Source organism: Coenobita brevimanus, chromosome 10, assembly GCF_032717465.1.
Source record: "Coenobita brevimanus isolate Jiangsu-jjx chromosome 10, ASM3271746v2, whole genome shotgun sequence".
NCBI classification, from domain to species: Eukaryota; Metazoa; Arthropoda; class Malacostraca; order Decapoda; family Coenobitidae; genus Coenobita; species Coenobita brevimanus.
Window position 1 is genome coordinate 4,853,094 of NC_136963.1, and position 13,427 is coordinate 4,866,520.

Below are 13,427 nucleotides of genomic sequence, written 5' to 3' on the forward strand. Positions count from 1 at the left end.
AAAGCATATTATTATTCCAAACAGATTTTATTATTATTCCAAACAGATTATTATTCCAAACAGATTTCATTATTATTCTAAACAGATTTTATTGTTATTCCAAACAGATTTTATTATTATTCCAAACAGATATTCATTATTATTCCAAACAGATTTTATTATTATTCCAAACAGAGAAAAATTGTTTGAAATTCTCTCTCCCTCCGTAAATAATCCTTTTTGGGGAGAGAGAGAGAGAGAGAATTAGCGTGTCGATAAAGCCGATAGTCTGTTATATCCTGATCCATGTCATAAACACTTCTTCATGACTAGTACAGTAGCACATTCTAGTACAAAAAATGTAATTTATACTCACTTTACATTAACTTGGCCCAGAATTTCACCCCTATGCAGCTTATTTCACATCATAGCACTTCTTCATGACTAGTACAGTATGGTAGTACAACTCAGCAACCATGATTGGGAGAGGGTGATTTCAGGTCAACTCTGGAACTGTCTCCCTCTGTCTGTATTTCCTACTATAACCGTTACTCCCAGTCCTTCATTTATGCAACAGGTCAACTCTGGAACTGTCTCCCTCTGTCTGTATTTCCTACTTTAACCGTTACTCCCAGTCCTTCATTTATGCAACAGGTCAACTCTGGAACTGTCTCCCTCTGTCTGTATTTCCTACTTTAACCGTTACTCCCAGTCCTTCATTTATGCAACAGGTCATCTCTGGAACTGTCTCCCTCTGTCTGTATTTCCTACTGCCTATGATCTCCAGTCTTTCAAACGCAGTGTGTCCAGGCGTCTCAAAATGAACGGATCTTGAATTTGGCTCTCTTTTGTTTTTTGTTTTTTTCTTGGAAGGAACTGTTTTGCGGGCTCAGCCTTTGGTTCCTTCTTCCTCGCATAAAAAAAAAAATGGAAACATGCACTGCCACCCACTGCACCCCCTTTAACGGACAGTGTTTTTGCGTACGGAAGTTCTGCAGCCTTCAAAGCATACGTTAAATGTTTTTGCGTACTGAAGTTCTGCAGCCTTCAAAGCGTACGTTAAATCCAAAATCCGTTATACCAGGGTGCGTTATAGCCAGGGGTTGCTCTATCCACAGACTATCCTAATACTATCCATAGAATAGTCACAAGTTCAAAAAAGTAAATCACCGATGGAAAATAATCGTAGCCTTGCGGTGAGATTGGCCATATGTTCGTTTGCTGCGTTTGTTTGTGCGTTTGTATCCACCCCCCCCCTTCGCACTGCACTCGTCTCCTCACAACACCCTCCTGCATTGTCCAAAAAATTGATGTCTGGGGTGGGAATTGTAATATACCTTTTTTTTCTTTCTGTATTTTTTTTTTTGACACCTACGCTCCAAAAATTTATATATATGTGTTCACAGCCTTCATCCATGTCCGGCCTGTTTATTTTGTATTTCCCTTATGAAGAATTTGTCTGTTACAGCTTTGAATTTTGAAATGGATTTGTGTTCCAGTGAGGAATTATAAAAAACGAATTTGTGTCATGTTGGTGAAGAATTATTATGCATTTTTCTGTTATGATGGTGAAAAATGAAGTACTTTGTCTGTTAGGGATGAAAAATGAAATGGTTTTGTCTGTTTGGGTGGTGAAAAATGAATTGAATTTGTCTTGTGATGATGAAAAATGGTTGATGGAATTTTAAAAGAACAAAGAATTATTATGCATTTTTCTGTTTTGATGGTGAATAATGAAGTACTTTGTCTGTTAGGGATGAAAAATGAAATGGTTTTGTCTTTTTGGTGAAAAATGAATTGAATTTGTCTTGTGATGAAAAATGGTTGATGGAATTTTAGAAGAACATTGTGAGTTAGAATGGAATATTGGAACAGGTAGAAGAGGAAGTTAAGTTAGGACAATATTTACACCACAGAATATTGGAACCATATTGAAAATTAGGACAGAATTGAAAGTATATTGGACAAAATAAGAAGCTAGGACAATATTTAAACTGCAGAATATTGGAACATTATTATAGAGTAGGACAGGATACAAAATCATAGAGTATTTCAGTCATAATATACGAAAATACAAAATGGTGAGAATTTGAATTGCATTATTAGATTAGGACAAAATAAAATGGACAGAATTGATGTAGGCGAGATAGGACAGAATTGTAGCTATAGTATGTGATTGAATTTAGTTGATTTTGTATTTATATGACTTAATGCAAGATATTTTAACAGATGGGGGTGACCAAGTGTAGTAGTAGTAGTAGAAGTAAGTATTAGTAGTAGCCTGCAGTCCACTGGGTTCACATTTATAATCAACCTGCCCCCACTACGACTACTGCCACTACTACTACTACTACTACTGCTACCACCACTACTAACTTCAATATATTTTGATTTGGGGGTATTTTTTTTTTTTTTTAACAATAAGGAGAAATATTTGTAATATTTGGTGTTGAAAAATTTATTATGTGGATGTTTGTATATTCATGTATGTATGTCTTTGTGTATGTGTGTGTATATGTGTATGTGTGTGTGTGTGTGTGTGTGTGTAGTGTGTTTGTGTTTATGTGTGTATTGTATATGTATGTATAGTGTGTTTATGTTTATGTGTGTGTGTGTGTATTGTATATGTATGTACGTATGTGTGTGTAGTGTGTATATATGTATGTGGATGTGGATGTAGTGTGTATGTGTATGTACTGTATGTATTTTTGTAGTGTGTGTGTGTGTGTGTGTGTGTGTGTGTGTGTGTATTGTGTATGTGTATGATGATGAAAAACCCATGAAATACACACTATACTCTTGTCACTCTAACTTGGCCTAAAATATAACAATAGATTAACACTAGAACATGATGCTAGTCACAAAGAAGTGCTATGGAGAGTATACTGACACTAGAATATGATGCTAGTCACAAAGAAGTGCTATGGGAAGGATGTAGAGCCATAGCATTGTCTTTTTCTGCCACTGAGCTACGTGAAATAAGCTGCAAAAGGACGAAAATCTGGGCCAAGTTAAGGTGAAAGGAGTATTACTGATTATTATTATTATTATTATTATTATTATTATTACTATTTTTATTGTTATTATTTCTACTATTATTATTATTATTATTATTATTATTATTATTATATTTTTATTTTTTGCTGCATATGAAGGTGGGAGCTACCAACATTCCTACCACAACTACCAACATTCCTACCACAACTACCAACATTCCTACCACAACTACCAACATTCCTACCACAACTACCAACATTCCTACCACAACTACCAACATTCCTACCACAACTACCAACATTCCTACCACAACTACCAACATTCCTACCACAACTACCAACATCCCTACCACAACTACCAACATTACTACCACAACTACCAACATTACTACCACAACTACCAACATTACTACCACAACTACCAACATTCCTACCACAACTACCAACATTCCTACCACAACTACCAACATTCCTACCACAACTACCAACATTCCTACCACAACTACCAACATTCCTACCACAACTACCAACATTCCTACCACAACTACCAACATTACTACCACAACTACCAACATTCCTACCACAACTACCAACATTCCTACCACAACTACCAACATCCCTACCACAACTACCAACATCCCTACCACAACTACCAACATCCCTACCACAACTACCAACATTCCTACCACAACTACCAACATTCCTACCACAACTACCAACATTCCTACCACAACTACCAACATTCCTACCACAACTACCACCATTCCTACCACAACTACCACCATTCCTACCACAATATTTACCAACATTTGTAGTGGGGATGTTGGTTGTCTACAGTGTTTGAAGATTATTTGTATTATTAAAGGTATTATTATTATTATTATTATTATTATTATTGGCATTATTCTGTTTGCAGTAGTAGTAGTAGTTGTAATAGTAGTAGTAGTAGTAGTAGTAGTTACAGTAGTAGTAGTAGCTGTAGTTGTAGTAGTAGCAGTAATAGTAGTAGTAGTAGTAGTAGAAGTAGTAGTTACAGTAGTAGTAGTAGTGGCTGTAGTTGCAGTAGTAGCTGTAGTTGTAGTAGTAGCAGTAGTAGTAGTAGTAGCAGTAGTAGTAGTAGTTGCAGTAGTAGTAGCAGCTGTGTAGCTGCAGTAGTAGTAGTAGTAGCTGCAGTAGTAGTAGTAGTAGCTGTAGTAGTTGTAGTAGCTGTAGTAGTAGTAGTAGTAGTAGTAGTAGCTGTAGTAGTAGTAGTAGTAGCTGTAGTAGTAGTAGTAGCTGTAGTAGTAGTAGTAGTAGTAGTAGCTGTAGTAGTAGTAGTAGTAGTAGTAGCTGTAGTAGTAGTAGTAGTAGTTGCAGTAGTTTTTCAATTCAGTCTAACCTAATTTTATCCGATGCTGTGGTGATAGTGTGTGTGTGTGTGTGTGTGTGTGTATTGTGTACATTGTTGGTGTGTGTACAGTGATGTGCATATACTGTGTGCGTCTGCCGTGTGTCCGATGATGTGATGTGCGTATATTGTGTGTGTACAGTAATGTGCATATATTGTGTGCGTCATTGACCTGTGTACAATGATATGATGTGTGTATATTGTGTACGTTTGTGCTGGGTGTACAATGATGTGTGTATATTGTGTGCATCTGCTGTGTATACAGTGATGTGATGTGCGTACACTGTGTGCATCTGCTGTGTATACAATGATGTGATGTGCGTACACTGTGTGCATCTGTGTCATGTGTACAATGATGTGATGTGCGTATATTGTGTGCATCCGTGCCGTGTGTACAATGATGTGTGTACAGTGTGTGCGTCTGTGCTGTGTGTACGTTGCTGTGTAGGGTGGTGTCATGCCTCCAGCTGAACGGAGTGTGTCTGTCACCCGGTGGGGGTTGGCGTGGGGGCGGGGCACCGGGGCAGGCCCAGGGCGGGGCAGGGCAGCCGGGCAAGGAGTCAGGCGGGGCGAGGCGGGGCGACAACCTGAAACGCAGCCGCAGCCAAGGTACCCCGCGGGGCCGGCTGGTGCGCGCCCTGACCACCACCACCGCCCCCGCCCCCGCCCCAGAACCACCCCCCAGCCCCACACCAGAGCAGAGGCCACCCCCGCCCCCCCTACTGGCCACCCGCGGCCACTACACCACCCTGGGTACTGTCCTATACCACCCATACCAGCCATACCACCATCCTATACCACCCCCGCCCCCCCTACTGGCCACCCACAGCCACTACACCACCCTGGGTACTGTCCTATACCACCCATACCAGACATACCACCATCCTATACCACCCCTGCCCCCCCTACTGGCCACCCACAGCCACTACACCACCCTGGGTACTGTCCTATACCACCCATACCACCATCCTATACCCCCCCTACTGGCCACCCATCCACTACACCACCCTGGGTACTGTCTCATGCCACCCATACCACCCATACCAGTCCCCAGCCTGTCCTATACCACCCATCCCTATACCAGTCTATACCACCCTATATCCTGACCTGACCCACCCACACCACCCAATACCATATGTCCCATTCCACACACACACACACACACACACACACACACACACACACACACACACACACTGGAAGGAAGGAGGGAAGGAAGGGGATGGAGGGAAGGAAGGAAGGAGAGGATGTAAGTTGGGTGGATGGAGAGTGAGAGACTAACTAGGAGAATGTATATGAGTGAGGTGGAGGGGGGGAGAGGGAGGGGGAGGCCAAGGATGAGATGGAGGAATGGAGTGGAGAGGTATATGAGAGAGGGGGGGTTGTGAGCTGGGGGGAGGACAGTGAAATGGCAGGGGACAGGGTGACATGGAGGCGATTTGTTTGTGGCCACCCCTTATGGGATTAAGGCATCTGGCAATAGATAGATAGATAGTTAGGATGCCAGGATAATGACCACAAAGAACCACTAACGATCAGATAGCTGTTGGAACTATCGTAATCACCTCTTTTGTCTAACGATAAAGAAGAGATCGTTAGGGTGGGGTGAAGGCAGCTTGATTACATGATAGATTTAAATTTTTGACTTGGTTTTTGAGTGTTTTAAGAAGTTATCATTTTGTTTTTATGTCGTAAATTCAAAATTCAAATTGACAGTGCTCTAACTTAACATCTCTTTCAAAACTCAGCCTAACTTATCCCATCCCATCCCAACCCATTCCATCCCAGCTCAGCCCATCCCAACCCATCCCATTCCAACCCAACTCAGCCCAACCCAACCCAACCCAACCCAACCCAACCCAACCCAACCCATTCCAACCCATTCCAGCCCAGCCCAGCCCAACCCAACCCAACCCAACCCATCCCATCCCATCCCATCCCAACCCATCCCATCCCAACCCATCCCATCCCAACCCAACCCATCCCATCCCATCCCATCCCATCCCAACCCATCCCAACCCAACCCATCCCATCCCAACCCATCCCATCCCATCCCATCCCATCCCATCCCAGTTTAGTCAATATTTGAAAAGGTTTTTGTAATATTGCAATCATTTTTTGAGTAGTGTGCAGAAATACATATATAATAAAAATATATATAATTATTTTAGGATTGTGTGTGTGTGTGTGTGTGTGTGTGTGTGTAGGGATTGATCTAAACACTATAATTTTTTTTCAACACAAATCAAAATTTGAAAAAAAAAAAAAAAAAAATGCCACATATAAAGAAAGAATTATAATATCAAACTTTAATATCTATAATAACCATGAATTATTATTATTATTATTATTATTATTATTATTTTTGCACTTCCTTCCTTCCTTTTTTTCTTTCTTTCTTCCCTTCCTTCCTCCTTCCTCCCTCCTTCCTACCATCCTTCTTTCCTTCCATCCCTCTCTCAGTCCTTGCTTCCTTCCTTCTTTCCTTTCATGCATTTCCTTCCTTCCTTCCTTCCTACTTCCTACCATCCTTCCTTCCTTCCATTCCTCGCTCTGTCCTTCCTTCCTTCCTTCCTTCCGTCCTTTTTCTTCCTTCCTTCCTTCCTTCCATCCCTCCCTCTCTCAGTTCTTCCTTCCTTCCATCCCTCCCTCTCTCAGTTCTTCCTTCCTTCCATCCCTCCCTCTCTTCTTCCTTCCTTCAGTCCTCCATTCCTTCCTTAATAATAATAATAATAATAATAATAATAATAATAATAATAATAGTATAGATCAGTCTCTTCTTTAACGCTAAGAGGATGTGAAGAATGTCAACTGCCTGTATATTCTTACGTTTATTTCCGAACTTTGTGTTGATGTTAACGTTTCTCTGTCATCGCTAACAGTGCTGTGATGTGGGATGCAGGCTAATGGCATCGGCGAGTTTATTTATTATTTTTATTATTATTATTAGAGTTACCAGATTTTTACGATTATTTTTGAAGAGTTTGGTGTTGATATTAACTTTTTAAAATCTTTGGTAACAGTGCTGTAATGTGGGATGCAGGCTAATGGCATCTAACAATTTATTATTATTATTATAGTTGTTATTATTATTGCCAGCATTATTATTATTATCATTATTATTATTATTATTATTATTATTATCATTATTATTATTATCATTATTATTATTATCATTATTATTATTATTATTATTATTATTATTATTATCATTATTATTACAGTAACCAGATTTTTATAATTATTTCTTTCATTATTATTATTATTTTTTAAAGATTAACAGAGGAACAAAAAACATTAAATAAAAATAAAAAATCCAGTTAGTCCAAAAATAACACAAAATTTTTTATATTCAAGAGTCAAAAAAAATCCCCCAGTGGAATTTTGGATCTTGGGGGAATATATATATATATATTTTCACATCCTTTTTCGGTTAATAAAATTTTGAGTGAGGTGTTATTAAGTGATATAGGAAAAATAATATATAGGTGTGTATTATCTGTGTAAGGAAGCTCCCTAACGCCTTTTTTAAATTGATTTATTTTGCTTATTACACCTTACTGTCCTCCTCTGTGTTACATAAATCCTTCCAATATCACCATACTCTGCATAAATAACATACAAAATGATACTATCCAGCCATATCCCAAAATAAATCACTTAGGAAGAGGTGTTAGGGAGCATCTTTAACTATGTGTATAATTTTGAGTTAGGAAAATATTTTGGAGGACTTGTTGACAGCCATACATAGGATTTTGAAGTTATTTTTTGAACATTACCATATCAGGGAAGCGTAGATGAAAAACTCACACCATTTTCGATCTATATAGATTCTGATTTTTTGGGGGAGGGGGGGTAGAGAAAACATTGACCAAATTTAACACCATTTTAAAATATATATAATTTTGATTTTTTTTTTTTTTTTTTTTTGGGGGGGCATATCCAGAAAGCATAGATAAAAGATTAACACTATTTTAAAATATATATATAGATTTTTATTTTTATTTTGAGGGGAGGAGCATATCCAGAAAGCCTAGATTGAAAATTAACATAATTTTAAAATATATATATAGATTTTGATAGATATTTTTGAGGGGGGGAGGGGGCATATAAAAAACCATAGATCAAAAATTAACACCAATTCAAAATACAGTATATATAAATTTTGATTTTCTTTTTTTTTTGAGGGGGGGGGTAAGTTTTCCAAAATTGTGTTAATGTTGATACTGGATTTAATGATATATTTTCTCTTGTCTTTACTACATTAAAATTTTTGACATTACTCCTGCCCATTGCTGTATTTTGTATTTTATTGATGGTAACTTGGACAATTATTCTAATATACTCATAGCACTGACCCCTCCTAACGCAGCTGTGACGTGAGAGAGAGAGAGAGAGATGGGTATGTAGGAAAGGAGGCTAAAAATGAGGGGAATTTGAAACACTGTTAGAGAGAGAGAGGGAGAGAAAGGGGGGAGGAAGGGAGAAAGGAACAACATTTTCTTTTTCCTTGAGAGAGAGAGAGAGAACACTGTGAATATGTTGAGATAATGAAGGTAATGGAGAGAGTTATAGAAGGTATGATTAGAGAAAGAGAGAATATTGATGAGATGCAGTTTGGAGAGAGAGAGAACACTGTGAATATGTTGAGATAATGAAGGTAATGGAGAGAGTTATAGAAGGTATGATTAGAGAAAGAGAGAATATTGATGAGATGCAGTTTGGAGAGAGAGAGAGAGAACACTGTGAATATGTTGACATAATGAAGGTAATGGAGAGAGTTGTAGAAGGTATGATTAGAGAAGGAGTGAATATTGATGAGATGCAGTTTGGAGAGAGAGAGAGAGAGAGAGAGAACACTGTGAATATGTTGACATAATGAAGGTAATGGAGAGAGTTTTAGAAGGTATGATTAGAGAAAGAGTGAATATTGATGAGATGCAGTTTGGAGAGAGAGAGAGAGAGAGAGAACACTGTGAATATGTTGAGATAATGATGGTAATGGAGAGAGTTGTAGAAGGTATGATTAGAGAAAGAGTGAATATTGATGAGATGCAGTTTAGGTTTATGCCAGGCAGGGGGACCACTGATGCCATATTCATTGTTCAACAGCTTCAGGAAAAATATATTGGTAGGAGAAGGGATCTGTATTTTGTTTTTGTTGGTTTGGAAAAGGCCTTTGACAGAGTCCCTAGAGAGGTGGTGAAGTGGGCAATGAGAAAGCTTGGCTTGGAGGAGTGGCTGGTTAGGCTGGTTATGGCCATGTATGTGGGTGGATATGTATGTATGTATCTGGGTAGATATGTATGAATGTATCTGGGTACATATGTATGTATGTGTGAGGATGGATATGTATGTGGGTAGATATGTATGTATGTGGGTAGATATGTATGTATGTGGGTAGATATGTATGTATATGGGTGGATATGTATGTATGTATCTGGGTAGATATGTATGTATGTATCTGGGTTGATATGTATGTATGTGTGAGGATGGATATGTATGTGGGTAGATATGTATGTATGTGGGTAGATATGTATGTATGTGTGAGGATGGATATGTATGTGGGTAGATATGTATGTATGTGTGGGGATGGATATGTATGTGGGTAGATATGTATGTATGTGGGTAGATATGTACTTATGTGGGTAGATATGTATGCTCACACCCAGGTAAGAGTGAATGGAGATTTGAGTGCTGAGTTTTGCGTGAATGTTGGTGTGCATCAGGGGTCAGTCTTGGGTCCCTTGTTGTTTATCATGGTACTTGAAGCCCTCTCACCTGACTTCAGAAATGGACTCCCGTGGGAGATGTTGTATGCTGATGATTTGGTGTTGATTGCAGAGAATGAAAGGGAGGCAGAGGAAAGATTTAGCAAGTGGAGAGATGGTATGGAGAGGCGGAGGAAAGATTTAGGAAGTGGAGAGATGGTATGGAGAGGCGGAGGAAAGATTTAGGAAGTGGAGAGATGGTATGGGGCACAAGGGCTTAAGAGTAAATGCAGATAAAACAAAAGTGATGGTATCTAGGGCTGGTGGTGGTACTGTCAAAGAAGAGGGAGAGTGGCCATGTGTGGTTTGCCACAAGGGCATGGGAAGTAATTCCATCTTGTGCAGTGTTTGTGATAAGTGGGTGCATAAGAGATGTAGTGGTATTAGAGGTAGACTGCAAGATAATGCAGTGTTTGTGATAAGTGGGTGCATAAGAGATGTAGTGGTATTAGAGGTAGACTGCAAGATAATGCAGTGTTTGTGATAAGTGGGTGCATAAGAGATGTAGTGGTATTAGAGGTAGACTGCAAGATAATGCAGTGTTTGTGATAAGTGGGTGCATAAGAGATGTAGTGGTATTAGAGGTAGACTGCAAGATAATGCAGTGTTTGTGATAAGTGGGTGCATAAGAGATGTAGTGGTATTAGAGGTAGACAGCAAGATAATGCAGCGTTTGTGATAAGTGGGTGCATAAGAGATGTAGTGGTATTAGAGGTAGACTGCAAGATAATGCTGATTTCATGTGTGTGGTGTGTCAGGGAGAGCAGGTGGAGATTGTCAGGCGTGAAAGGATTGATCTTGCTGGTGAGTCTCTTGAGTGTGTGGAAGAGTTTTGTTATTTGGGAGACATGTTACGCTGGAGGTGGGGCTGGAGCAGCTCTGTGGCTAGAGTGAGGAGTGATTGGAAGAAGTTCAGGGAGCTGTTGCCTCTCCTGACATTGAGAGGGCTCTCCCTCCGCTAAGGGATCTTTGTATGCAGCATGTGTTATGAGTGTAATGTTGTATGTGGCATGAGTTGGAGTGTAATACTGTATGTGGCATGTGTTAGGAGTGTAAAGCTGTATGGTAGTGAGACCTGGGCAGTAAAGGAAGAGGATATTCGCAGCTCAAACGTACAGAAATGACAATGATTAGGTGGATGTGCAGTGCGTCCCTGAGTGCAAAGCCTGGGGGGGCTGGGTTTACGATGGAAGAGTTGAGAGGAAGGATGGGACTGGAGTGTATTGGTGTTGTGATGAGGAGGGGTAGACTGAGGTGGTTTGTGATGAGAAGGGGTAGACTGAGATGGTTTGTGATGAGGAGGGGTAGACTGAGATGGTTTGGGCATGTGGAGAGGATGGAGGATGACAGTTGGGTGTGGAAGGTGAGAAGTGTGAACGTTGGGGGTGGGGTTGTGAGAGGCAGACAGAGAATGCCCTGGGATGAGGTCATAGAGTGTGACCTCAGGGATAAGGCATTGAATAGGGAGGCTGCCAGAGATTGAGCAGCATGGAGAGCCGCCAGTAGGTGACCAAGGCCGACGTATGCAAGTATATTGGAGGATTTATAAACGAAACGAACACAGCCTACGAGATTATAACCCCAAGTTACCCTCTGTTGTCCAAGTATCTATAGTTTGATCGAATTTACCTGGCGAAGATGCCCCGCCCCCCTCGAGGCTGATTGGGTGATTTTACTGCAAGAAAAAAGAAATACTTGTACGTTTTTTCAGTCGTTTTTGGCCATTATTTTGACTTTACTTGATATTACTGCAGAAAAAATTAATATACCCCTCCATCTTTTAAAATTAGTTGATTATACTGCAAGAAAAAATATATATACTTCTTTATTTTGGCACTGCGTTTAAATTTTTTGATATTACTGCAGAAAAAAAATGATAGTGTTTCTTGTTTTAATTTATTTTGAGTTTGAGGTTATTATTTGGTTGATATTACTGCAAAAAAAAAAAATAATAATAATAATAATGATAATAATAATAATATACATCTCCATTATTATTATTATTAATTTTTCTAGTTTTGAATTTTTTTATATTACTGCAAAAAAAAGGAAGTTATATCTGCTGTTTTATTTTATTTGGTTGATCTGTGTTTTAAATGGTGCCGGAGATGCCTTAACACCTGTACCTGTTTGATTTATTCTACACCTTACACATTAGCCCACTCCTGTCCATCCCTCCCTCCCTCCCTCCCTCCCTCCCTCTCTCCATTCAACCATCCACCCCTCCCTCCCTCCCTTCTTCCCTTCCCTTCCCTTCCCTTCCCTTCCCTTCCCTTCCCTTCCTTCCTCCCTCCCTCCCTCCAACCATCCTCATGTGTTATTCATACAAATTACATCAATATTAAAGTAAAATAAGTCACCTACAATAATGCATTAAGGTGTAGCATGCAAAAATCACTAATAGACAGACACAGAAGTAACCCCAAACATCACCCAATCAGCAACTTATTCTTGTTGTTAGAATGAAGGTAGAATGACAAGTTTAATGTATTTCTCTCTCTCTCACTTAGAAGAGAGATTTTGAGAGAGAGTGAGAAAGAATTGTGTGTTTCTATGTATCAGGCTGAAGTTAGAATTGGAAGTTAGGAGGAATATCCAGTTTTATCAACACATATTCTCAGCTTCTATCTATCAGGCATAATAGACTGTAAAATGAGTATATCTGTCTATCAGGGATCATGGAAGGTAGAGTTAGTATCTATTTCTATCTATCAGGCATCGTATTAGTGTGAATTACTATCTATTTCTGTCTATCAGGGATCATAGAGTTAGAGTTATGAGTTATGTAAATTATTTTGTGGATAAAGTGACTAATATTTAACCTAAAGGCATTTTATCTATCTCATACTTTATCTATCGAGCTCGTAGTGCGTGTGTGTGCGTGTTTGTTTACTGTATCTCACTCTATCTATTGAGCTGGTAGTGCGTGTGCGCGTGTGTGCGTTTGTGTCTATCGTGGTGGTACTGCTTTATCGATCTGGTGTTCTGCGTCTATCCATCTATCTATCGAGAGATGTGTAGTATTGTTGAATCTACTCCCAGCCTCTTCATCTACTAACATATATCCACCCAGTCTATCTATTTAGGTAGTGTATCTATCGTAATTATATCTATCACAACCTCTTCCCTCCAAGAACATTATTTTCTGTTAATTTTCCTAACTCATTTTTAAAAATTATGTTTGATTGATTGATTCATTCATTCACTGATTTTTTTTTATATATTTTATGGAGAGGTATTTGAAGCCTTCATTAGCTCCCTCAGTTATCTACTACTACTACTACAACTACTACT

At 39.2% G+C, this 13,427-nt stretch overlaps 1 protein-coding gene across 1 annotated transcript in view; it reads left to right on the plus strand.

Annotated features, from left to right (window-relative positions):
* The window catches only part of Tomosyn (syntaxin-binding protein tomosyn), a 168,388-nt gene that overhangs the window by 91,797 nt on the left and 63,164 nt on the right, over positions 1-13,427 (plus strand). Inside the window, exon 18 of the mRNA XM_080280751.1 lies at positions 4,830-4,971. Coding sequence (XP_080136877.1) covers positions 4,830-4,971 — 142 coding nt within the window. The remainder of the gene's footprint in view (positions 1-4,829; positions 4,972-13,427) is intronic.